We start from the raw sequence: 25824 nt of genomic DNA on the forward strand, positions 1-25824 counted from the left end.
GGGGGGGGGGCAAATCCAAAAAAAGCAAAAGCACAAACAGGAATTCTTCCTCTATGGAAAAAACAGGTATGAGTAGATGCCAATCAAATGTGTTGTAAGGATTTTCTTAGTGATAGAGGAAGACGTCACACGATGAAAGGAAATGATTCAGAGGCAAACACGAGAGACGAGCGGAGAGGGTGGACAGAAGGACGATGAAGTCTGAACCATCATGAGTGATTCTACATTGTCATGCCCTTCTGTGAGATGAGACGCAGTTTCTTTGCAGTAGAACTGGTCTCTTACCTGGCTGTGCATGAATTTAAGGTTGATTCCCTCCAGTGTGACCTGCAGTAGTCCACCTTCACCAGTCTTCATGTCCTGGACGGGGAACTCGCCGCCCAGTTCGGGACCTGAAGGATGGACACAGGAACAGGAATGTCTGAAAGCCTGTCACATGTTCTTCTTACCTTAAACAACCTGGAAAGACTTGGAAATTTCAAAACTGCAGCAGTGCTTTATTAAACTTTAGGTCTGTCCATGTTTTGTGTTATTATCAACATATCTATATCTATGCAATACAGACTGCTCTAAAATATTTAATTAATCAAAATAAAATACTATTTTGTACTACTCAACAATCAAACTCTCAAAAGAAACAATGTCCATGTTAAAGAGAATAATGAATGAAATAAGATGCAAAAAGGAGCCTGTGGTTGCTCTAACTCACTCCATACCTGGTTTAATGCTTTGCTGTCTTGCTGCAGCCCTTTCCATACTGTCTTTAACACAGTAGTAGAGTTCACGACACTGGAAAGCAATCAGAAAGTTATTCGATTTTAGAATCTTCTTAAGTCAATTTAACACAAGAGATGCAGACACAAGAAGCCTCTGACCTTTTTGGTATAGAACTTATTCAGCTGCGTCTCTTGGCCGTTGCGTCTCCAGAGACACAGCACCTTGGTCTTGGGGCAGTAGGTCATGTTGATGAGTTTCTCGTACCACCAGCGTTCATAAACGGTACCGATGTTGCTGCGCAGGACTATGCAATCATCGCAAACCTGGAACAATAAAGCACAAGTAAAATAAGCACACTATTTCTATGTTCAGGAAAGTTTCAGACACTCTGAGACCATTTGATATTTTAGAAAAATATCCTTTGCTACAACCTTTGCGTTATGCTACAGGCACACTGGTGAAAACAGTGGTTTAAGACCACAACATGACCTAAAATTACTGCGACTGTGTAATGAGCTTCCAATCTCATCTATGAAATGGTTACGTCAAAGACAGGGACTAAGTCTGCAACCAACAATGGTTGCAACTTTAGTGCGCCAATTTGGCAGTGAAATGGTCTCAATCTGCTATTGGTTGGAGGTCAAGTCGGCAGTTAAACAAACTCCATTTATGATAATGTGAAATTTACAAATCTGTTTCCATTTGCATACACAGAAATGCACATCATCTACTTACATTTAGAGTCTAGCCAGAACCTCAACCATCTGAAATTACTTCACAAATAGTGACACAGTTGCTGCATTACATCAATTTAACTGCAAAATAATATAAGCACTCTGCAAACTTGCTTTTATCTAGGACCAGTAACAGTTGAGTCCCCTGCTGCAACGAGATACACAATCTGTCTGAGTTTGATACAATCAGACCAAGTCAGAAAATGATTGTTTGGAGATCGGTTGTTCCCAACAGGCAACCTGTGCAATTGTCCGGAGGTTGACGGCGGTTACGTGCTCAACCTGTGAGCAAAAAGTTGTAACTAGTAATCAATCTGACAAACCACAAATTCTTCCTAGTCACAAGCAGAATGCCCTCTTATTTTTACTCTAATGTGACCAAGTCATTAGGGAGACAGTACACATAAAATGCAGACTTTGCATACCTCCATGAAAAAGATGTCTCCTGTAGTATCAGTGCCAGCATGAACAACAAATGTTTGTTTCTTGATGTGACGGCTTCCGCTGGGCCTGATGGACAGCTCTCGGCCGTTCTGCAAATGTAGTTCAGCACATATTTCATCAAAACAATGAACTGAAGTTTAACTGGGTGAAATAAAACGAATACAAATTTTTACCATTTGAGCCAGTTTGTCAAGTATCTCGTTGATCTCTTGGCTATACGTGAGGCCGATGTGGGACTTGCCCATCAGGCGCCTCACTTTCTTCCTGATGTCATTTTTGCTCACCTACATGAAAACAAACAAACACAAACCTCAAAGGCTGACATATTCACAGGGAAACAAAAATTTGTGTATATTAACAAACAGTTTTACTGTGCTTTGAATGAACTGACAAAAAGCACTCCATACTTTCATCATTAGCATGTATGCAATCATGTTGTGCAGCAGGGTGGCCAAAAGTCTGTCTTCATCATCCTCCAGGCGCTTGCGGTCATGTTCTCCCAGTGACAGGTATCTGTGTCGACATGCAACACAGAAGAACTTATTCACAGTCCACAATGAGTTCCATGGAGTAGATATGAAAACGGTGATGCAACATAGTGAAAAAAACCAAGACCAAGAGAAGAAAAGAAAAAAAGCATATGAAAATTAACATAAATCACACTGGCTGAACTAAAACAATGGCCAAGTGGAACCTTTCAATCATTTCCTGAGGTCCTTGGTCCATGCCCATGCCCTCACGCTCCAACATAACAGCATCTAAGAAGGCATCCTCCCAGAACTGCACCTGGTCCCAAAGTGTGGAGCGCTCCTTACCTAGAAACATCAAGAAGACAGATGAAGCTCCCCAAAATTTGAAAAGCTTCTGTCTGCACCTTGGCTGGTAACATATTAACACAAACTACACCACATGCAGCCACAAGAGCAAGCTCTTTCAAAGATTTGCATACATTTCTATAACAGGAGAAAATATGCGTGTATCGGGGTCTGATACATGCTGGACGTTAACACATCTTACACACAATAAGGTTTACTGGAACATTTGGATGAGCATAATTAAGCGCACATCAAAACAGGTCCAATGAAAACCAAACCATTTTGGTTTAGTTAACACACACACACACACACACACACACAGCAGGTACAGTGTTGTCTGCTGCAGCTTTTAAGTGCGGTTTTTGTAACCTTTCCAAAATAACAAGTTAGTGGAGCTTTTTTTCCCCCTTTAGCCTCAAATTAGTTGCTTTCACTTTCCATTACATCATTTTTCTCACCCCTATTACAATGTGGTAATTGGTCACTAGGAATCTTGACATTTAACAGTAGCACTCATCAGCTGGTTGCTTGAGTGTGTTCAGCTGGTAATTACATCTCTACCAGCACTTAAAGGTAACACTCATCCAGTGTGCAAACCCATGAAATGTTAGGCTGTTAGGTTAAAATAAAAGTTAGAGGGAAAATGTTTGTGAACAGAAAAATCAAAGAAACATTAACTAAAAGCTCCTAGTTTAACTGTGATCTTCCTGTGAGACATCTTCCTATTGCTTACATGCTCTACCCCTCTGTATGTTTAACACAGATGTGCAAGGAAAAAAGAAAACCCCACAGAGATTAAACACAGAGCTAGCTGGGGTGAACCGTGGATACGCTCCACAAACACAAAGGAATTAAAGGGCAAAGGCAAGAGATCAGCCCTACTTAGTGAAAAGGTTTCCATGGCAGCATCCTCTAGTTGATCCCAAACGGAGCTCTTATCACGGCCTGGAAGAATTCCCCATGAGGAGCAGCAGGAGGGAAAAAAAGCAGCAAAAGCAGGAGGGGGTTAGGCGAAGAGGTGAGTAGGTTTAATGGCAACAACAAAAGCGGAGCGGGTCGAAACCCACACGAGACGAACAAAAACAAGGAGAAATGGACAAAGCAAGCCCAGATATTCACAGATCTAGAACTTGGCTGGCTTGTTATTTTATAACAGCACTCAAGGAGATGAGCCACTATCTTAAGTTCTTACTTTAGTTTGACATTCTGTTTTGTTACACAGAGTCACAGTTAGATACCATTTTTTCTGGTCATTCAGAAAAAGTCACAGACAAGTGCCACCTTCAGCAAAGAAAATTAGTCATTTGCACAGGTTAGGAAGGAGTGACAAATTAAAGGAAAAACCTGGCAGAGAATAAAGCATTTCTATCTTAATAATGGGAGTGATCAAAGATGACAATTGTTCCAGCTATAAGGCCTTGTGGGAGGGGCTTCACAATTAGAAATATCTGTATACGCTTTTATATAAAGTCACCAAAAATTTTAACCAAATGTATATCTATGGAGATGTTGGACTCCATTGAGTCCAAAGTCAACATCACTCTGAACCACCATGATGAAAGCATCAAATGAGGGAATGTTTTTTGGAGGAGTGATGTCTGAGCCTTCAGTGGCGTTCCAGACACTTGAAGAATCAATGGAGAACACTGAAACTGTTATACTGGCATGTAGTGGGCTACTACTATTATTACAATTATCTTTACAGTTTATTTTATTTTTTAGACAAAACAAAACAGCTTTTAACCTTTAGCTGTAGTTTACTGGTTTGTAGCATTTAACATTACATAATCCTAAATCATCACACGTCTGACTTCTGCTTTGCTCTATTATAAGCAACTCCCAAATTAGTGAAAGTTCACTGTGATTACATTAACTGGCAAACCAAATTAGGAAGTTGCGTAAGTTAAAGTAAGTAAGGGGTAACTGAAAGTGCTGCCGTCTTTACTTTAGTGGAAGGACCAATTTTAAGTTGTTAGTACAGCAACAAAGAACAGAAAGCAAGTTTTTACCAAGCATCAGCTGTTGGAGCAAACTGTAAGAGAAAGCCTTAGAACAAGAGAGCAGGAGCCTACCCAGCAGGCCTTCGAAAAGGTAAATCCTCATACTGGTGTCCTCGATGGGCTGTGCAGGCAGCCCCTTTGCCAAGGCAGGTAAATGATCTTTTACACCAGGTTTCAGAGTATGGGTCTTCCCCTTTGGAAAAAAGACAAAGTGAATCAGAAGTTATTACAATAACCCCAAATATGTTCGCAAATGTGCAAATATAGAAAACTAGCTTAAATTCATTTAAATACTTTGACACCACTTGGGCTTTAACGCAACACGAACACTGAATTGCTGGAAGATGTAGGTTTCCTTAGTTTAATCTTAGCTAAAGAAACAAAAACTATTTTCCACTTCAACTTTTTCAGGTTTTAACCTCTACTGGTTGTAACTGAACTTCAACTGAACCTTGAAATCCCACCAAGGCCCAGTACCTTTTGTGAAGCTTTCACTTATTTTAACTTGTGAAGTCATAAACAAAGCAGTGAGTCCTTTACTTACAAACACTGAGCTGGTGGCTGGGTTGGTTTCAATCTCGCTGTCAGAAAGAGTCCCCCTGGACTGAGTTAAATGAGGGGCGGTTCTCCCGCCAAGGCCATCGCCTGCTGTGCTGCTCAGATCACTGTCAGCTCCGAGAGTCTCTCCAGAGCTATTGCTTATCTACAAAGTAAGAACCAAGGTGTAAGAACAATACAGAAGTGGGGAAGGTTTATTCTTGGGAGTATTTAGTTACTAAAAAACATAAAAAATAAAAAAAAGCACAATCACGCAAAATAAATGAAACAGTTATGCAACATATTCCTCATCTTAACCCAGCACTACACCAGTTTTAAAAACCACCTTAATCAGATATACCTTGAAATTATGTTTTTTTTTCCTGTGTACTTTTATCAACCTCTCACATTGTGGAAGAAGTTTGGCCACAACACACTTCTTTACTCTGATACTGCTGTTTCTGTTCATTGAGGTTTATGTGCATTTCTTCTATGCACAGCTCTGATAAAGACCAACCACATCATTTCAATCATAGTGAGGTCTGGGCTTCAACTGGTCCATTGCAACATCTTAATTCTTTTCGTTTTCAGCTGCTCTGCTGTAGATTCACTGCTGTGCTTGGGATCATTGTCCTACTGCCCTACAAGCTTTAGCTGGAGAACCAATAGCCTCAGATTTGACTCCATGATATTCAGTGACTGTGAGGTGCCCATTTTCATTCTTCTTAACATCACTGTATGATGACTACATGTTTTTAAATGGTTGCACTCTTTGAGAATGACATCTGCATCATTTTTATATAATTACTTTTGTTCATGGAGAGGCTGAAAACTCATCATCTAAGGACATTTGGCATTTTCAGTCTTCACTAAATCTATAACCTAGCAACAGCAACGTCACAGCTCTCAGAGGACTGGTTTGTTTTATTACAGCTAACAATATGCTAACACATACCACCCACATTTCTTGCTTCTTTTTTTTTTTTTTTTTTAATTACTTTGTAGGTGGAATAAACCGAAATTTAGTGACTAATATCTGAGTTGGCCATGCCCTACCACTGTGCTGGCCTCTGAGTCCTGGCTGGTGCTCCTTGTCAGGATTGGTGGCTCTGAGCTTGCTACAGATTCAGTGTCACTCTTCTGTAACCCAAAAGAAAAAAAAACAAAAAACAATACATTGGTATTTTTATATGTAATGGTATTTTCAAGGGAAGCAACATCAAAACTTGAATACTACAAGAATTACAGGCTCTGTAAGACTGGGGAATTAGATTGAACTATTAAGCTTTTATATTTTAAACCTAGTTTAATCTTCTCTATGCTTCACACATGTTTTCGCACAGTGCTGCATATACAAACCTGAGATCCAGATGTTACACTCAGGCCACTATCAGCACTGATTTGGGACTTCTTCTCCTCTGCATCTGTCACCTGGGGGCGCTGCTGCTTTGCTCCTTCTGACCCTGCAAAATAGGCATGATTATAAGCACATTTTCATGAAGACAACTACGCTGCCTTCTTACCTTATTCAGAGCCGCCTCACTCAAAGCCAGCACAGCACAGCGACACTGACGCTACATCCATCTGAAGTGCCAAAGCCTCAATTTAAACATTGCATTGCACTTGTGCACAGCAAAGCATACAGTATAACACTAGCTTATCAAAGTTTGGTATCAAAGACTTGGTGCCTTAACCTCATTCTAGCTGAAAAATACTGTAAGAAGAAAAATTAATAATTCCTGCATCTTAAAAAAAAAAAAAGTTCTAATTATTTTATTTTTATCTTTCCATATAAAATACTGGTGTTATAATGGAAAAACAAACAAACAAAAAAACAGCTTAAGTTGTTCAAGACCAGACAGAGAAAAGACAGAAGGGGCAAGCAGAGTGCAGTAAAATTGGGAAAAAGTTACAAATGAAAACAAAACTGCCAGAGCGTGTGACATTACGTCTCAGTCAATGCTGCAAATGTGGCCCAAGTTACACCAAAAACAGACACAGGCAGTTAGGCATGCAGACAAACTGATGGACGGTAAAGGAGACATTTTCTGTTTCAAGTGTGATTTGCAATTTGTTCCGTCACCTCCGCAGGTGCAGATGGTGACGAGTACATCCTGACCCTTCCTTGTTCCTTTTTCATTTCCCCCCCTGGGATTTTGTGACATTTAACTTTTCTAACATTTCATAAGGCTTTTAAGTGTACCTGTGAAATATTGGCTGCAAACACACAGTTTACAGCAAGCCACTTGAAACTGGAAAGAATACAGTTAAAAGAGGAGGACAGGGCAGCAGGTATTCATCTCTGTTCATCATAATGCATGTTTGCAAGGAAAAAGAAACACACTGGTAAAACAAAATGACATATTGCTGGAGCTAAAGCCAGTAACTAAAATGAAATTCCCATTTTTTTTAAATGTCAATTAAGTTCCACAAGATTTTGGAAACAGTCTCTATTAAACACAGCATGGCATTTTTGAAAATAAAAGGCTTTCTTTTCCCTAAAAGTATTGTATTTGTGTAAAATGCTTTAGCCTTAATTATTTTATAGAAAAAAAACAGCCTGATACACATTTTATTTGTAAGAGTAAAATCAAGACCTGTGTAACTATATTTCTTGGGTTATTCTCCTTCATTTCTTTTTTATTTATTCATGTATAAAAGATCCTGGTAAGTTTGAACAGGTAGACAGAAGGCAGCAGGAAAAAAAAGGTCAGCAGCTGAACACCCTAATCCTTTTTTTGTTGGGTTTTTTTGGGTGTGTGAAAAGTCTCTTACTCTGTTGTTTTTCCATAGCTTTTTGCTTATCCTGGTGCTTGCTCCACAATTCTACCCAAGATGCATTGCAAGCAAGGAGAGAAAGACAGAGAGAGAATCAGAGAGCTGGTTGAAAAGGCATGTATGGTGGATGAGCATCAAAATCAAAAGCAAAACAAAGTAAGCATTGAGAATCTGTCAATATTGACGGGAGGTATTTTGTAATGTTTGCATGTAGCTCTGCTTTAATCTGGAACATTTTAAAAAATAGAAAAAGAACTTTCTTTTTTTTTTTTTACATTGAATCCATCATGTGTAACAGCTACTAAGGGAACATTACAACACACCCGTAGTTCCTGGCACAAAGTCCTGGAGAGCCACACAGTGACGTCAGAATGAGCTTTTGCTCTAATTACAGGCCACTGATTTGCATTTATTGCATTTGTCTGGCTCTCCAGAGCACAAGTAAGACAGCAAGAGAGAGAGAGATCAGGAGATAGAAAGAGAGCGAAAGAGGGAGAGAGATGGATGATTTGGAAAAGAGCATGGGATGAGGTTGAGAGGCCGATTAGCCAGCATGTGAAATGGAGCAGTTGCAGAAGCCAGGATGCAAGTCTCACAGCTTTCTGTAGAATTGAAGGTGCAGCTTCTAACAAGAAAAGAAGGGGGTATGGGTAGGAGAGGCGTCAGGGTGGTTTAGCTGAGAAAGTCCCCTGTATACAGACCCAGAATAACTTTTGGAAATTGAAATCCTGAAGAGATTATTAAAGATTTTTCCAGTTACTTCCATCTGGACCAATAGAAAAGCTTCTTAGGTGACATTTGCATTCTTACTGGGACTGTTTACTGGGGAGTGATTCTTCCACCCACCATGCTGAGAGCAAAGGGAGCTGCTATTTTCTACAGCACGCCTTGCAGAAAACCTGCAGTGAGGGTAGCCTCGACTACTGATGCGCATACCTCTGGTTTCCCTCATCCACTACTGCAGATTTACATATTGGAAGACCAAAACAATGACATGCATTCAAGGTGCCGAGAGGCTAACGACAGAACTCTGGGAAGGAGGCAAACAGGGGCACAGATGTTTAAGGGAAGGGAGACAAGCACACGCAGTCCAGGCTGAAAGACAGGGATATATTCCAGACACTTTGCAAGGCTTTCATCATGTCTGCAACCAAGGCCTCATTCTGAATTTGAATTTTGAAAATCATCTAAGCAGAACATTATTGTTATTATTGTTGTTTTGGTTTTTTAGTTTGGCTGCCCACTCTTGCGATTATTTTTAGTCAAAATGTGTGGAATATTATTACCCTGCAAGAATCTGAGTCTGGGACAAGTGAGGGGATCTTTCTTTGAGACGGCTGGAGGAGGGGAGGGAGACTGGTATTAAGGGTGATGAGCTTGTAGGGGGAGGGGATTTTTACAGTGCACATGCAACCGGGCTGGAGTGGTGTACACACCAATCGAGGCAATAAAGTTCTCCTCATTCAGACTCCGGGTATCAAAATGGCGGGCTCCCTTGCCCGTTGTGTGGTGTGGCAGCTGCAGGTGGGGAATATTCAGAAGGCCCTGAGGTCTGGCAGTCTCCATACGACCAGAAGGACTCTCTTTACTCCCTGGGCTGCCAGCACTGTCTGTGGGGCTTCGCTTGCGCTTTTCTGGGTCTACCGAGTTACGGAAATTAAGGGGCCAAAAACAGAGGTCATCAAAAATACACAAAAACAAAATAAGCGGTGAGTTAAACTGGGAATCGATTAAAAGTAAGGAAAAAAAATCACACTTTTAGTGCTTCGAAGTCTAACATGCAACACAAAGCTTAATATAAACAGTGCAAAGACGGACAAGTGTTAGTAGCACAGGCTCGCTGCCGTTACACTCCTCAGCACAAAGAATCTTAAACAAGCTGAGAAAAGTAAAAAAAATAAAATAAATCCTCTAACTCACTCATTTCCACTCTTCCGTGTTAAAAGCATGAGGCATACCTTTGGTTTGATAATGTGTACGTGCTATTTCCAGCAGGCTGAATACACTGGCCATTCCCCCGAGGCCTGCATTAGTGTAGGAGTGCTCCAGACTGGAAACAGTGCACTTCAAGATGTCCAACATGCCTTTGTACACCTTCCTGTTCACCTCCTGGAAACAAAACACAGTAACATGGTTTCTACTGAAAAACTGAATAGAAAAATACAAATAACACTACAAGCTTCCATCGTCAAAGACTAACATTTCAAAACCTTAAACAAGTCTCAGTTATTAAAGGCAAACAATACTTTGAACAAGTCCCAGATTGAAACACTTCATATATAATATATAATCTCATGGAATTATTATTCCAATAGTTATATTCTGAAAATTAAAAAAATCCTCGAAGTTCACTGTTCTTCTAAGTGTTTATACACCATAAAAACATGATGTGATGGAAGCAGCTGCAGGAAGCCAACAGTGGGACCATCACTCAAACTCAAAGAGTACCAACCAGGGATGGGTGGAGAGGGCAGAAAGGATACCATAATGTTATACATTAATGTATGTATACATTATGGGGGGCTAGGACTCTTATTGAAAAGCTGTTCTTTTGTCACTTTTTGCAGTGATTATGTTTCAAACGAAATAACGACCGCTAGTGAAAAAGGAGAAGAAAACCTACAGCCAAGCACTTTTAACAGATAAGTGCTTTAACATGCTGCAGAGTGGTGGAACTGTGGTTAGCTTATTTTGTTGCATCTGAATATGCAAAAGCCTGGCAGGTTGACATCAAACACAGCAGAGCCTTAGAATACTGTTTCAGAACTTCCTTCTATATTGTTCTGGCTCAATACTGGACCAATTCCAAATGTTTTTGTCCAGATTAATCATTTAGACTAAACAAAATGAGAAAATATAGCCCAGGTTTAAAAATACTCCTGGTACAGGCAAGCGCTGTCATGGAGTAATGAATAAGAACAAAGATCTCACCACATCCCGAATGATCTCCTGCCTGGCGTCTTCCTCCGACTGGACGGCTCTGTTCAGCTTACTCAGCACAAACACACGAAGCTGCTCGTTCTCCAACAGGCGGCGCACCTTTTTCATATTGAGCCAGCCCACTCCCTGACCATCCAGAACACTCTGCACTACTTCCTTAAGGAACTGCTGGTTCTCACTGAATGGACATAACACAGGTTCAGTCACACTAAACAGCAATTACACAACAATTAAAATGCATCCAATCTAAAGCCTTTAGCTTAACAAATACAAAAGAATTAAGAAATACTTTTAATCTAAAATCGTTTACTACCTTGTGTTGTTTACCCGGCCCTGAGGAGAGGGCGATTCTCTTTTCACAGTCGGACTGTGTTTGATCACTGAAGACTTCTGGTCAACAAGTGCTCGAGGTGCGCGTGCGCCTGGAAGAACAACCACGACAATTATGTTTCTAATACATCACAAAATAATAACACACATAAACTACAAACTACTAGCTCGCTACACAGAGGAGCACTGGATTAGACTCACACAGAGGCACTTGCTAACCAGGAATTGTAATCCGGGGGGGGGGGGCTTTCAAATCAGATTTTTATAAGATTCAACATCAGATAGGAAAGAAAGCAGTTTACATCACTTTGTGAAGAGGACAAACACTGAAGGTTATCTACTGCTGAACACACAAATTACTGGCGTTGCTAGAGTCTATTATTACAACAGGAGAAGTGAAGGACAAATCAAACAGGGACATGGTGCAGACACTCTTCTTCTCTTGCTCTCTACACACAAACACACACAGGAGTCCCAATGGTGCTCTTGGTGGTGGCATCACACATTAGCAGAATAGTGATTTGAGGTCAGTGGGAGGACAGTGTGTAGCAAAACTACATCAGTGATAACATGCATGAAGGAAAATAAAGACGTGAGTGGATGGATACCACAATGCAGTAGATGTTAGGACTGTGGAAATCATTTCATCATTGTAGTATAAAATGATCAAAAAATGATTCAAGTCCAAGTATTGCAATTTCCATCCATTTTAAACCTTTACCTAACTGTGTGTAAGAAACCTAAACGCTGTTACACATTCAGCCATTTCAGACAAAATAACTTCCACTGATCTGATATTTTATTATTGTTTTTCTATTCCAGCTACACCGTGTTGACTCAAACTACACATTTCAAACAGCCTTTCCTAATAGAACCCGCTCCTTCTACGACTCACCCTGTATGTGCCGGCGTTCATGCTAAATACTAATGTGCGACACACCTGTTCGGTTATGTCAGTTAACAATTCCAGTAAAAATTATTCAAACACAACACTGACCAAAAAAAAAAAAAAAAAAAGAAGCATTAAATGGAGCTTTTTCACTATAAATGTAACATAGAAATAACAAAAAATAGGCATAAGTGGAGGAAGCCTGACATTGTGTTCAGTCTGGTGGCCCAGTTCTAAAATTGGTCAAAGGTTCCTTTCATTTGCTGACAGAGCATGCTGGTTCAGACACAGAAACTCTGCTTTGACTCATCTGCAACTAAAATGGCCAGTCATGCTGTGGCAACAATAACCAACAATATGAAAGGATGCTGTCCATTATAACCACACATACAAACATAACACGCGGGAGCGCATCAAGCTTCAGCAGTTTTTAAAGACTGGGCTGGGTGAGGAGCATCCCCCAAAAAGAAGGGGATGGAAATCTTTCTTTTTTCCTTTCATCACAAGCTTGTTTACTTCCACTTTTATATGGCAGTGGGGATCTATTGTTTATTTCTGTTGTTGAAGTTTTATTGGTGATCAATGCTGCGACTGCACAAGAAGAATTTTTCAGCATGCTTTAGTCTGAAAACCAATAACTCATAGCTGTTCTTTCGGTTTTCCTTATGATTTATTGTGGAAGGGATGGCAACTGAAGCAGCACTTGAAACACGGGGAATTTTCAAGTATGATGAATGTTGCAGCAGGAAGAGGGTGGAGACTGTGTATGGACTCTGTCCACTATGAATATGAACAGATAAGTCTGAGGCCAAATGAAAAGAAGCTTGTTGGAAACTCAGCTTCTCTATCCGGAGACTCAACTTTCATAATTTTTTGTTTGTGGCTTCTTAAAGAAGCTAGAAAACAGGGGTAAAATGCTCGGAAGACCTGAGTTGAAAAATAAACTGGAAGTTTATTTATTAAGATCAATCTGCATACCAGTCTGAAGCCTGGAAATAATATACAACTGTAAAAGCAGGTCAGGGTACAATGATTGGTCAGATTTTTGCACTGACTGAGCCAGGTGGAATAACAAATTCTGTCAATAAATCAGAAACACTGATTCATCATGATACAAATGAAATAAATCTGTAAAAATATAACAGGCATAATTTTAAGATATGATTTATAGTTAAGATATTATTTGTGGATCAGGTGACAGAGTTGGTTGCCCCACCATTATCAAAGGAATCAGTGGGTTCTCATTCCTAGCATTAGTTTCAATGTCTCCCCCTGCGATGCACCTCCCTGTCTATTCCTGGGAAGCTTTTCTCATTACACATATTCTGATTGGCTGGTGACTGCAAAGTACAGCCTGCATAGAGCTCTACTGCACAGTCATTATTCAAACACCTCTTCTTGTTTCGATATGTTTTATAGGGTAGCCAGCTCATCCATCCATAGGCAGGTGTGCTTAGCCAACTTCTCCATCACCAGGCACTAACTGCCTTTTTGCTTCACCTCACCCTGAACATGAGTCTTCACCATAGGCTGGGACATCCCACCATTTAGCCATGCAGTAAGGTAGTTTCTTTGTACAGTTTAGTATGCCAGCTAACACATGCTGTCCTTTTTGTCAGTACTGTACTTTGATTTGTTCTGTTGTTGGTCTGTCTGACAGAGTGGCCACAGACCATTTGTACCATATGCTCTGCACTTTGCCTGCACTCATCAGAGGGAGGCAAAAGTGGCCTCCCTCTGATGAGATCTCTGTAGGCAGACGGGCCATCCTTTGAGAGCCAGCAGACTGCAAACATGCTAACCCTGCTGGACAATAAATTCCACTTTACCTGCCCACAGCCAACAGATGATGGAGTTCCATCCGGGCCGACTATACCTTGGCCCAATGTAGTAACAGAAACCACCAGATCAATTAAAAAAATTAAGAAATTGTCCCAGGCCACCAGCATGGCAAAAACAATGTTTCCTCCACGCCGCTGCTCTCAAAGCAGAGCTATTTGAGAACGTGGCCCCTAAAACTGACCCAAATATGAGGTAGGAGACTAATGTGACTATGGACATTTGCATGCAACAGTCTCAAGTCCTGTAATGTGCTCTTGTATAATACTACTGGTGTTCCCAGAGCTATGGTCAAAGTTCCAGTAGCTCTATTCAGGAAGCATGCTGCAGCTGAGGTGTAAAACAACCTACACATGTGATGTATTTCTTACATCCTTTTATCCGTCTTGTGTTTCATTTGCTTCTCTGGGCTTAATAGTTTTATAACATATTGCTCTCATTTCCCTGTGATTGCTGAAAATATCCTCATTTGTTTTAACATTTTGTGATATTGCTAGTGAAACAGATGAGGTTAAACATACTGTGGCGTGAACAGTTAGTCTGAGAAAGAACAGTCACTATGAATGGCAGTGCGATAAGACAACACTGGACCTTTAATGACAAACACAGTGACTGAAATGGAGAGAGACACGAGGAATGCTGGGAGATGTAATTGACTGGCTTGGAGAAGCATGCAGCTCACGCGATAAAAGGGCAGAACCCACCTTCTCCGCTCCCCGGGCCGGCCTCTGTAATTATCTCCATTAGAGAATTTAGCCCAAATACTGCACACAAAACCCAGAATTAGTGCCGCGAAAAGGTGGACAGAGAGAGGGACACCGGCCCAGACACAACCAGTCTGAACATCAACCCATAATACAACACACATGCACACTCAACATGGTGTCAAACAATAGAAAAAAAAATATTGAAGGAAAAAAAAAAAAGGTAGACAGAAAAGAGAAATACACAGTATGTACTGATGATGGTGTTGACCCTGAAAATGTTGGATAAAATGAACAATGCCAGCAAGATGTTCAACATTTACAACCCAAGTAAGAGCAGAGTATAGCTCATACTTTGTTGTGCACACATCAGTAGCCTGAACCACATGAATAATGCTGAACAGTTCAACATAGACAGTGTAAATCTAGTGCAATGGACTGAGTCCCTTCTTTTTGAACATGTGCATGAAGGAATTTATCACTAAGTGATTATCTTGTTTCAAGAATTAAAAACAAACCAAAATAGAAAGCAGTAAAATACTCAAATCTAAAATCATATTTGTTAAATAGTTCATTAAATCAAAAAGAAAACGCCACCAAACAAGCAAACAACACAAAAGGTTAAGAGACAAGCGGCCAGTGGGAGATAAACAGATCATTCAAAGACTTAAATGTTACTCCATTATAAGGACTTGACATTTTTCCTCTACCGGTAATGATGAGCAGATGCCACACCAATTACAGATTATAGTCAAAAATCTTTTGACTGTAAATGTGTGCGTCACAGTGCATCAAGAAGACTCCCAACAGGCACACAAAGAGGGATGGCAAAGAAACAAAGGGGAAGGTAGGGGTTTAGATCTGTGGTGTTATAGGTGTGTCTTAGTCTAAGAAAAAGAGGTATAAAGATAAGCAGAGGTCACTTCAAGGTTAAAGAAATGCCTATTCAAGAGGTTACAAACTATCACACCAGACATAACATACCCGGGCTTTCAGGGGAATCTGGACAAAGACAAAACACATCAAAATCAAAGGAACAGAACATTTTCTATGGCAGCTATTCCACATGGTGTGGAGCTATTGAGTTAGTTTATCATGCTTTACCTTTTTTGTTTTTTTATATTATTTTGTTTTTCTCTCAGCTAAAGTGAAAATCCAGCCTAAACAGAATTCATTATAGAATTTCAATTTGCTCATCTCTGCAAAAACAACCTGCACAAGACCATGAAAATAATGTGAACTCTGTTTCTGAGTGGATTTTCTGACTCGAGAGAAATGTATTTATTTCATACATCCTCAATATTCTCCTTTAAATAGTGCCATATATGTTTGCCAATCCAAAAGGAGGAAAGTCAGGCTACAAAAAAAAAAAAGCAATTCTACAAACCTGCTTGCTCCACTTCCTCCTCAATATCAAAATTAAAATATTCTTTTTACCCCAAAACGAATTAGAAAAAGAAAAGAAAGGCAGAGAAGGAAAGTAAATTAATCAGTCAATAACATAAAAAAAATTTTTTTAAAAAAAAACTTAAATTGAATTAGAATAGCATGTAATTTAAAGCATCCAAAATTGTATAATTGAGTAAATGAAGCCAGTGATGAACAAAAAATGTATCAAAATCATTATTTTTCCCACGATTCCTATTTTTAGGTCTTTTCATATCCCCACAAAATATATTTAAAAAAAATTTTATCACCGCTGAAACCACGCTGAACAGATAAGTATACTGAACAACTAAGTGTTCACATTAGCCACCTACCCTTTAGACTGGGGAACGGTGTTGATTTCTCCCTTGCTGCCTTATTAGGAAGGGCAAGATTGGACAAGCTGAAACTTGTGCCGTGGTTCTTGTACAGATTGCCTGTAAAAGGAGTGATGAGAAAAATCAAATACTGCTTTGTGTTTGAATTCCTCCTCCAACATGTTTATTAGGGGTGCAACGATACACAAAATTCACGGTTCGGTTCGATACTTTGGTGTCACGGTTCGATATTTTTTCGATACAAAAAAAATGTTCATGCCTTTTTAATTTGTCATTTATTAAAATTATACATATATATTTTAACTCAAAAGTACAGTTTTTAAATTTAATGTTGCTGAAACAACAAAGTAATAAAAATATATATATATCTGATTGAGGAATCACTCATCTTTGGAAAAGAGAGTTTATTACAGAGAAACGGCTCTTTCCAAAATAAAAGCTATACTATACGCTTCTTCTGGGCTATATTCTCAGCAGCATATTAAACATATCAGGTCCCCATAAGGAGAATCATGTGCTAACGGCTGTCTAAATGACTCGGGTAAAGTTTGTAGCATGCATGCTTGTTGTTTTTGTCTGCTTCCACTTGTCTTTGCACTAGGATGATGTCAGAGTAAATGTGCAGTCATATTCGTTGTGTTCCCACTAGTGTTGTCAGCGTTAATCTTGTTGAAATGACGTTAACGCCACAACACGGCAAATCTCCGTTAACGAGCTACCACGGCTCGCACCATGCATGGGGCTGGACGGCCAACACGTTAACGAGCTAACTGCGCTAACACACTGGTTCCCACCCATGTAATTGAGCATTGCGTGGCACATCCAACATACCGTTTTACTTTAGTCCATGACGCGCTTACCTTCAGGGTCATACGTCACATGAAAACCAAAATAGTTCCAAACGCCAGATCTGAATGAGGGTGGGGGAGGTTCAATTTGCCATGTTGCAAGGAGAGCTTAACTTCTGTCTCGCTAGCTTGCCCTGCGCTCAGTGAATCTGCATTCGACTACTCCGCCTAGGCTGCACTGTCGAGCGCAGATCCACTGAGTGCTCAACACAGACAGCATCATCAGAAGGAAAGTTGATAAAATAAATTAAAAATTTTGTATTGTTCGATACATATGCGTACCGAACCGAAAGCACTGTATCGAACGGTTCAATATCGATACGATTATCGTTGCACCCCTAATGTTTATATCTGTGTTTATGCAGACCCATATCATATGCATATACAGTACACACATTAAATATACTGTCTTTGGCTGTGAAATGCTATGGAGGCTTAAAAACAAGATGAAATGATGATGTAATAGCAAAGACTGTGACATACCCTGCCTTCTTCAAAACGTTGGTATAACTTTTTATGACATATATAAATGCCATATCTCAATATCAATACTATAGCGACACCATATGTTTACATTCCCTACTGAGCACAACAACAACACAAGCAGTGTGTTGGTTGTGATGGATAAGTGGTTTTAATTTTAGGTCCAGGGAAAATGGTGCAAACGCTACTTTTGTGCTTACATTTGACTTCTGCTGTCACTATTATTGCACTATAATGCTGCTGCTAATAGAAGGTTTTTTCCCCTTTATTGACATAAACATCAAAAATGTCCTTGAAATGTAATGATTTAATTTTGAGACTATATTGCAAAAACTCTGTTTAACATCGCTGACTCTTATCATTAAGTTTGGTAAAACATGTTTACTCTCAAAACAAGCCTTTGGTAAAACGAGGAAACTTGAACTTAAAAAGTAAAACCAAAAGCAAATATGTAAATAAAGTATGTCACATAATAACAGATTTCATATAGAAACAAATCTCCTAATTTAACTCATCTCATCAACCTTATCTGGTCTTTCTGGCACTGCTGGCAACATGTTCTTCATCTTAGCGTACAGTTGCTTTTTCTCCATATTCAGATCAATCGCATTATATTGCCTCAGGTTAGCCGACAATACAATAATATTTAAATGTTCTTACTGGCGAAGGACATGAGTCCTCCAAATCCATCGTTGCTGTTGTTGGAAATGGTGGAGTTTGGTGAACTGTTACGTGAGTCTCCCTCCCCATCGGACTCTCCTGGGAGCCTAAGGCTACTGGGGCGTAAAGGACGCTGTGCCCTACGGAAATAAAATGGTGAAAAGACATTACAGTGCATCGTCGACACGGGAAAATATACATACACCACTGGTAACCCTCCAGCATTCACAATGTATAACATAACACCACCAAAGATTCAAGACCATGAATGAAGAAAGTATTCTGACATGCTAGGTTTGGAAAGAGATCATTGCATGGTCAGAGAGCCCATTTGAATGAAGATAATGCATTCATTCAAGCGATGAACAAGCTTAACACACTTGTTGCCATTGAGGTTCTGGTTGAATCGAGGGGTGTATGATTCCACTTGCTCTTCTGCATCAGGGTCATCCTCTGAGGGGAAGCCATACTGAGGCTCAAAGTATGGGTTGTCATACTCTTGCTTTTTGTTGGCTTGCTCCACCAGACCAGCATCAGCTGCAGGTCTGAGGAACGGCTGATTGGCCAATCCCGGCACGGGGTTCTGTAAAGCAGCGCTTGCTGATGCCTCAATTTCAGGTACTTCCCCTTGCTCCTAAAAAACACATGAAAACACATATGAAGGGAATTTTGTAAATGTTCCTCAATGTGCACAACTATCATGCTGAAAAAGATGCACACTCAACAGATAAAGACGGTTTGTACACACTTATCATAAACAAAAGGAGATTTAGTTCATTCAAAAATAAAGAAAAGAAGGTTAAAGAGGACCAGTTTACACAAGTCTATTTAATCTTGAAATAAATTAGAAAGATCACATACATGGTTGACCCCCTGGATGATTGTGCTGGGGCTTGAGCTTGCAGTTGTGCTAGAGCTTGAGCGAAGAGGCTGTCCATCAGAAGGCTCAGCAGGTCCGTCCCCACTGGGTGGGCCTTCAGAGCCATGCCCTTCCCTGAAGTCATGGTAGTCTTGAAACTCAACCTCACTAGCATCTCCCAGTGCTGCATGGGTAGGCGGGTCCAAGCCTGAGACAATAAAGTTAAATTTTACAACAGAGGAAATGCTATGAATGTGGTCAAAGTGGATCATTGGGCAAGATAACCACATACTTGGTGTGTCTCCCTGGATGTCACCTTGAATCATCTCACTCACTAGGTCTCCAAGTGAGGAATAGGATGAGCTGGAGTCGTCGTAAGCCTCACTGTCACTGCCGCTGCAACATATTGAATTTATCACAACCGACAGCAATCAAAGTGAAAATATGCTAGTATATGGCAGAATTAAACAAAAACCCAGATAGTAGGCTGAACTGGATTAAACAGAAAGACCTTGGTTTAATCCTACCTGTCTGTGGGGTCAGACTCATTGCCTTCATCCTCCAGCGGGCCAGCCATAGCCTCAACCAGTTGGGAGCTTCCATCATATACTCTGTAGACCACTGGCTGCAGCTGATGTGCATACCACTTGGGCTTGTCTCCAATTAAGGAGGGGTCAAACACATCTAAAGAGAGATATTCAAACGAGTTCAACACAAATTCTGTAATGCATACTCACATAAAAGACAACCTATTATGATCTTTAATGAGTCTTACTGTTATGGATTCTCTGAAAGGCAAGGTTTGTGGGATTGAGAGCCCACTCTCCATAGAACTCTACGGCCTGGGTGTGAGAAAGCTTGTCTGCAAAGGTAGAGCGTCTTGGCCGAGATGCAAGAAAAGACGTCGACTGAAAAGCAACCACTGGCCGCGGGAAGAGGCGCAGAGTGCGAGTGTGCATCTGGAACCCCTGAAGAACATTTGGAGAGTTGAAAAACCGTACCATGGCCACCCTGCAAGACAAAGAAGTTTTAATTAATTTTTTTTATTTAATTTTATTTATTAAGATCAGTGTGACTTCCGTGTTAACGGAAGCTCAGACAGATGCTGATAAACCCTGACAGTTCAATGCTTGCCTGGTAGCTACATCCACAGAATCGACATCATTGCCATAAATTAGAGGGTTGAATTCGGTGGATGACGGCGAAGCTTTATCTCGTCCAGGTGGGAGCAGGGGCATCTCCTGACCTTCCTGAAACTTCTCCAGGTTGAGAATTGGTTGGGTGTTCAAACTCATGCTGGTCAAAGCCTAGAACAGGTACCGGTGACATTAATTACAAACACAGCAGTGGCTCTGAATACAAAAACACTGCATTGTGATAGACCACACCCACATTTGGCATCAACATTTAGTTGGAATATAAATTTCTTTACTTAAATTGGACAGACTGGCAGGCAGAATTGAAATAAAAGGGGATTTGATTGTTGAGCCAATGGCTCTTATAGGTAGCAATTCTGCTGCTTAGCATTGTGCTAATATTAGATTATTTACCAGAGTCCCATGCCATTACATTACTTAAAGCAGCTAAAGGATGAGGTTTCCATATGTTGATGCCTGCAGTGGGTGTGTCACTTTGGAGTAGGAGGAGCAGAGGAGGGAGTAAGTTTGCTTTGAGGGGACTGCTGCAGACTCAAGAGTCAATGTTTAGCTTAGCATAATGGAACATTTAGTTGCTGCGTCTGGATGAATGTTAACTTTGTCAAAGTGATCAGCTTCATCATACAGGATCGTGTTTTCATTACGAGAATACTCACTGATGCCAAGATTAGATGCACGCACATTCAGTCATGCTCAAGCCAGAGCTAAGCAGTGTATCAAAACACTGGTTTGCAACATTCTGTGACGCTGTTATGCATTTTTGGTCTTGAAAATAGGAAACAAGTAGAAGTGACAAGCAAAATAATGTGAGACAGAAGATATCCGTGCAGGGGGCATGGCACATTCCACAGGAGGAGAAATAAGTAACCTTATTCTCAGAGGAGAAGATCTGCTTTTGGGTGATCACGGTCAACCTAACCAGACACTAGGAAGGGGATAAGAGAGATGCGAGGAGAATCACATGAAGGCCTGGGATGACAACTTTGTGACTGACACTGGAACAGCACATGACGGAAGGGTCACCACCATAGCCCTTTTCTTTTCTTTGTCTCCTTTCAACAGCAGTTCCCTATTTATTAGATTTTTTTGCTGACGGGAAATAAAAATATTTGTAATTTAAACAGATCTAAAAATCACGAGGGAAAAGGTTCCTCTTGATTTTTTTTGTGCAACATCAGACAGGCTTTGCTCTTTTATCATTTCCATTTTCAATTCTACTTTTTACTGAAGAAAGGAGATAAGAAAATATTCATTTGTGCCCGCTTTGAAAAAGTGATGAACAGCCTGGAGAGTAAGACTGAGTGACAGTGACATGTGACAAAGTCAGAGCAAGAGAGACAGAGAAAGATGAAAAATGGAAATGCTTTTATGTTTGATGTGAAAGACAAATAGAAAAACAAAAACAGAGGAAAAACAATAACATGACCAAATAATAGAGTTCACCTACAAAATCCAGCCACTACAAGATACATGAAGGACATCCATGGTGACCAGCTGGGACAAACCAGTGGTTACAATGGAGTGGTAATGACACACAGAAAACTGCAGATCTTTTCACAAATAAATAAAATACTTGCACAATAAAGCACCTGTAGCAAAATGTAAGCAGTATATAAACTTCTAGTCCTTAAGAAAAGACAGGTAAGTTGTAATAATACAACCAGCCTTGCAAAAGCACACAAAAAATTATTGGCTGTTATAACCAGTTTATCTCAGTAACTCAACGGTCAAGTGCAAGTATTTTCAGAGACTGTAGCATCAGTAGCACTCTGCTATGGCATCAAAGTCTTCAGATAATCACTCCAACCATATTCAGTGACATTTTCTCCACTGCTCATATTAACACTGTGAACTTGTTTCCGGATATACAACAGCTATACTGAGCCTTGCACACTCCTACAAGTACACACAAGCAGCTCGGTCACACGCCCGCACACAGGGAAAGGGATGCTAACCACACACAGCTAACAGACTGGCTCTGATTCAAGGTAGAATGAACTAAATGAATGTGCAAAGACTTTAACTGGATCTTTGAAAAAGCTGTGGTCTGTGTTTGCTTCATGAATGCAAGGGTGGCACAACAGTTCTGATGAACACCATCATATTTAAAATGAAATATCAACATCAGATTACAGACTGCAGATTGCCTACAGACTCAAATTTATTAATTTAAATTTTAAAAAAGGTTATTTTTGCAAAATTATTATGATTATTATCATTATTATGATTAGTTTTGGTTACATTTTCAATGACTTTACTGATTATGATCTGATATTGCCTACAAAACAACTATTGCTGTTCATACCTCATATTAAACATATGATTACAAAGTGAATAATAGGTAGTCAGTATCTTTTGTAAATAAATATCTTTTGGAATATTAATAGTGTAGCTGTTCAACTAGGAGAGATAAAAAAGTAAAGTCAAAATGTAATAACATAAATTAGAAAATAAGGATGCATGGTATTCTGAATATCAGCAGCTAATGCCATCTAAGAATTAGCCATAGCAAACATTTCCTGGCTAATGAGCACACTAAGTAAACACATATTGGTAGCTTAAATATTTTTAATTATTTTAAATAAATATATTTAATTACATTAAAGACGTGAGCGGATTTTGTGACATGTGCTGTATTTCCATGAATCAGAACCAGATTCTGATGTTAGATAATCAGGTTAGAGGCCAAGTTAGTTGCTACCAGTAATACTAAGTATTTATTTTGGGTAGCAGCGACCTAGCATCTGATTTTACCTCCAAAAGCTAGAGCATGCACAGAAAACAGAGGGAAAAAGAAAAATTTGTTTATGTTAGTGCACTACAAAACCAGTTTCAAATGCCCCCACACTCATCTACAGTACATACAACTTTGATGAAGAAGGAAGCCCCTACTCTTCACATTGCTGAAAGACAAGTTTTACATTCAATGGGATTAACTAGCAATCATGGGATTAAACTTTAACTGTCCAGAGAAGTACCCGGGTTCCAGAAATTTCTCTGTGAAATGCTCATGTGTATGCTAGTCTCACTGTATTTGGGGCAAATATATGGCTGCCACAGTTGAGCAGAATCAGACAAATTTATAGTCATAACAATTTAAGAGGAATCAAAACAAATCGCATACATTACCTGTTTTAGATGTTTCTTAAGCTCGCCTGCTTCAGGCTCTGGAAGAGGTGGTAGAAGCTCTGCATTGGTAGGTGCTATAACCTGAAGGCAAACATAGCAGTCTTCATTTTTGCAATGTATTTGAGCTTTTTAAAAACAATTTTTTTGTGCAAGTCAATAAACATTAGGTAAATGAACCACAATATAATAAAATAGAAAATCCAAGATGAGAAGGAGCTCTTGTTATACAGACCTTGCTGCTGTCAAGGTCAACAAGCCAAATATCGTCTGGCATTTTGAAGTCTGATTTGTAGAGGAAGAAGCTGGCTGGTACACCTATAATGTAGGGAGTAGGAGCAAGAAGGAGCTGCCAAAGGAAGAAAAATGTTCATTTAGGCAAAGCTGTTATTAAATGAAAAGACACCTTTTTTTTTTTTTATGTACACATACACAGAGAAATGACTTATTTATTTAACGTGTATCTGTTACAAACACTAAGTTTCACCTGTTCAGCAGAGGCCATACATGTTGGCAGTAAGGGAATGACTGGGAACATGTACTCCAGTGGGTAAATCATGGCCACAAAGGCCATGACGCTCATAGACAAAGCATTATAATCTCGGGACTGAAGAATGACCTGGGAAAAAAACAAAAACAAAGCAAAAACATACAACATGCAGAAGATTAATAAAGTGAGCGTTACAATGCAACAAATTTTGTATTTAGTTGGTTCTCACCACCCTGATACGTTTCCACCACTTGACGGTTTTTGATGTATGATCTGACTCTGATTTTGAAGCCACGTTCCATTCTTTGTTCATAATTTAAAGCCATAAAAACTCATTTTCGTTATATACATATGGATATTTAACAGCAATAAAATCTCAGCAAGAGCGGCAAGAAATCTCTGAGTGGCAGAATACATATCAAAATAGAATACCTTAAGAACCCCATATCTGCTAGACACAGGGTGACCGAAAAGTAGAGAAAAAAATCCAACATAATGGTCTTTAAACAGTATGACTCAATCTGAGAAGCGTAGGTTTGATTTGGTTGCAAATGAGCCCATGTATCAGTGTCAACGTATGCACAGAGTAACACTACATCAAAATCAATTAAACAAAGAATCCTATTACATCTACACTAATGACTCTAGTGTTAAAAATACAAGATGACAGAGTCTTTCCTCTCTATCATAAACTATTAACACTCTTCTTTTTACCCACTGTGCTCTGTCCACACGGCTTCAGTGAGCTAACAGCAGAAAATGTGGACATTTCAGGACATTTCTAACAATGTCCTGAAATGTCATTGGGAAAGAAAAAACAAAAAAGACAAAACTCGTAGACATGCAGCTGCACTCCAGAGGAAACCACTGAACAATCAGACTAAATATAGCCTTGCTTGTACCTTTCACTTCTAAAATCGGCATGATCTTTAATAAAAATCCCAAGGGTAATTTGACCGCAGCTTAAAAAGAAAAAAAAAAAAAAAGAAAAAAAGAAAGAAAGAAAAAAGAAAAGAAAAATATGAAAAAAAAAAAATCCACATCCTTCTTCTTGTCCTTTAGTATATATGCACAAAACACAAAAGAATATAAAGAGACTGGACCAAGAGGAAGAACACCTGTGCCTGTCCTTACTTTGTGCTCTAGCAGGACACAGCTGAGGACCTGAAGACAGGCATCCACACCCAACAGCTCTAGGGGCAGGTGCAGCGGGAAATCGACCATGGAGAAGCGAGAGCTATCAGGTAGGGCAAAGGTGAGTGGCCTTTTGAGCTCATGGGGCAGCACTTCCACATCCACACGTCTCTGACCCGCCACTGGCACTGGTGAACGCAGCAACCGGTACACCCAGGATTCGATCTCCCGCAGGTCGGCCAGCAGCTGGCTGCCTTTCTCTTCCACCGACAACGCACCGGTAAACACACGCCACATGGTGTCCCTGGGAAGGACATTAATGTACATTTAAAGGTTTTTAGATTTTTCAATGAAGTGTGCGTTGTGACACAACATTCAAGAAAAAGACTGAGACAAACATTAAAATGCATGAACTGATGGTATTTCACTTTCAGGGGAGGAAAAACAATCTGTTTGGGCAGTAAGGAAAAATAATAATATAGTTTTGTTCAAAACGACATATTACGTGACAGTGTGTATACTTACTGAAAAGCTTAACAAATTTCTGTGACAAGCAGATAACGCTAATACTAGGGGT

General features: G+C 39.8%; 1 protein-coding gene across 18 annotated transcripts in view; it reads right to left on the reverse strand.

Annotated features, from left to right (window-relative positions):
• madd (MAP-kinase activating death domain) overlaps window positions 1-25824 on the reverse strand; it is a 50760-nt gene that overhangs the window by 10469 nt on the left and 14467 nt on the right. For 3 of the 18 annotated variants that reach the window (XM_013915737.1, XM_013915733.1, XM_013915741.1), the window contains exons 4-33: window positions 25248-25551; window positions 24111-24242; window positions 23859-23972; window positions 23627-23707; window positions 20475-20647; window positions 20116-20351; window positions 19868-20024; window positions 19633-19736; window positions 19343-19548; window positions 18862-19115; window positions 18482-18621; window positions 16488-16589; window positions 14728-14787; window positions 11279-11387; window positions 10957-11143; window positions 9984-10134; window positions 9462-9665; window positions 8023-8073; window positions 6607-6710; window positions 6304-6387; window positions 5255-5413; window positions 4783-4903; window positions 3593-3655; window positions 2590-2710; window positions 2303-2408; window positions 2069-2179; window positions 1877-1984; window positions 876-1040; window positions 717-789; window positions 286-392 (exon numbers count right to left, since the gene is read on the reverse strand). In XM_013915737.1, coding sequence (XP_013771191.1) covers window positions 286-392; window positions 717-789; window positions 876-1040; window positions 1877-1984; window positions 2069-2179; window positions 2303-2408; window positions 2590-2710; window positions 3593-3655; window positions 4783-4903; window positions 5255-5413; window positions 6304-6387; window positions 6607-6710; window positions 8023-8073; window positions 9462-9665; window positions 9984-10134; window positions 10957-11143; window positions 11279-11387; window positions 14728-14787; window positions 16488-16589; window positions 18482-18621; window positions 18862-19115; window positions 19343-19548; window positions 19633-19736; window positions 19868-20024; window positions 20116-20351; window positions 20475-20647; window positions 23627-23707; window positions 23859-23972; window positions 24111-24242; window positions 25248-25551 — 4087 coding nt within the window. Of the gene's footprint in view, window positions 1-285; window positions 393-716; window positions 790-875; window positions 1041-1876; window positions 1985-2068; window positions 2180-2302; window positions 2409-2589; window positions 2711-3592; window positions 3656-4782; window positions 4904-5254; window positions 5414-6303; window positions 6388-6606; window positions 6711-8022; window positions 8074-9461; window positions 9666-9983; window positions 10135-10956; window positions 11144-11278; window positions 11388-14727; window positions 14788-15711; window positions 15730-16114; window positions 16157-16487; window positions 16590-18481; window positions 18622-18861; window positions 19116-19342; window positions 19549-19632; window positions 19737-19867; window positions 20025-20115; window positions 20352-20474; window positions 20648-21365; window positions 21423-23251; window positions 23261-23626; window positions 23708-23858; window positions 23973-24110; window positions 24243-25247; window positions 25552-25824 lie in introns of all 18 variants that reach the window. The other 15 variants (XM_013915726.1, XM_013915736.1, XM_013915735.1 and 12 more) reach the window with 12 other exon arrangements.

Source organism: Pundamilia nyererei, unplaced genomic scaffold, assembly GCF_000239375.1.
Source record: "Pundamilia nyererei isolate P.nyererei 1_Seehausen unplaced genomic scaffold, PunNye1.0 scaffold00356, whole genome shotgun sequence".
NCBI classification, from domain to species: domain Eukaryota; kingdom Metazoa; phylum Chordata; class Actinopteri; order Cichliformes; family Cichlidae; genus Pundamilia; species Pundamilia nyererei.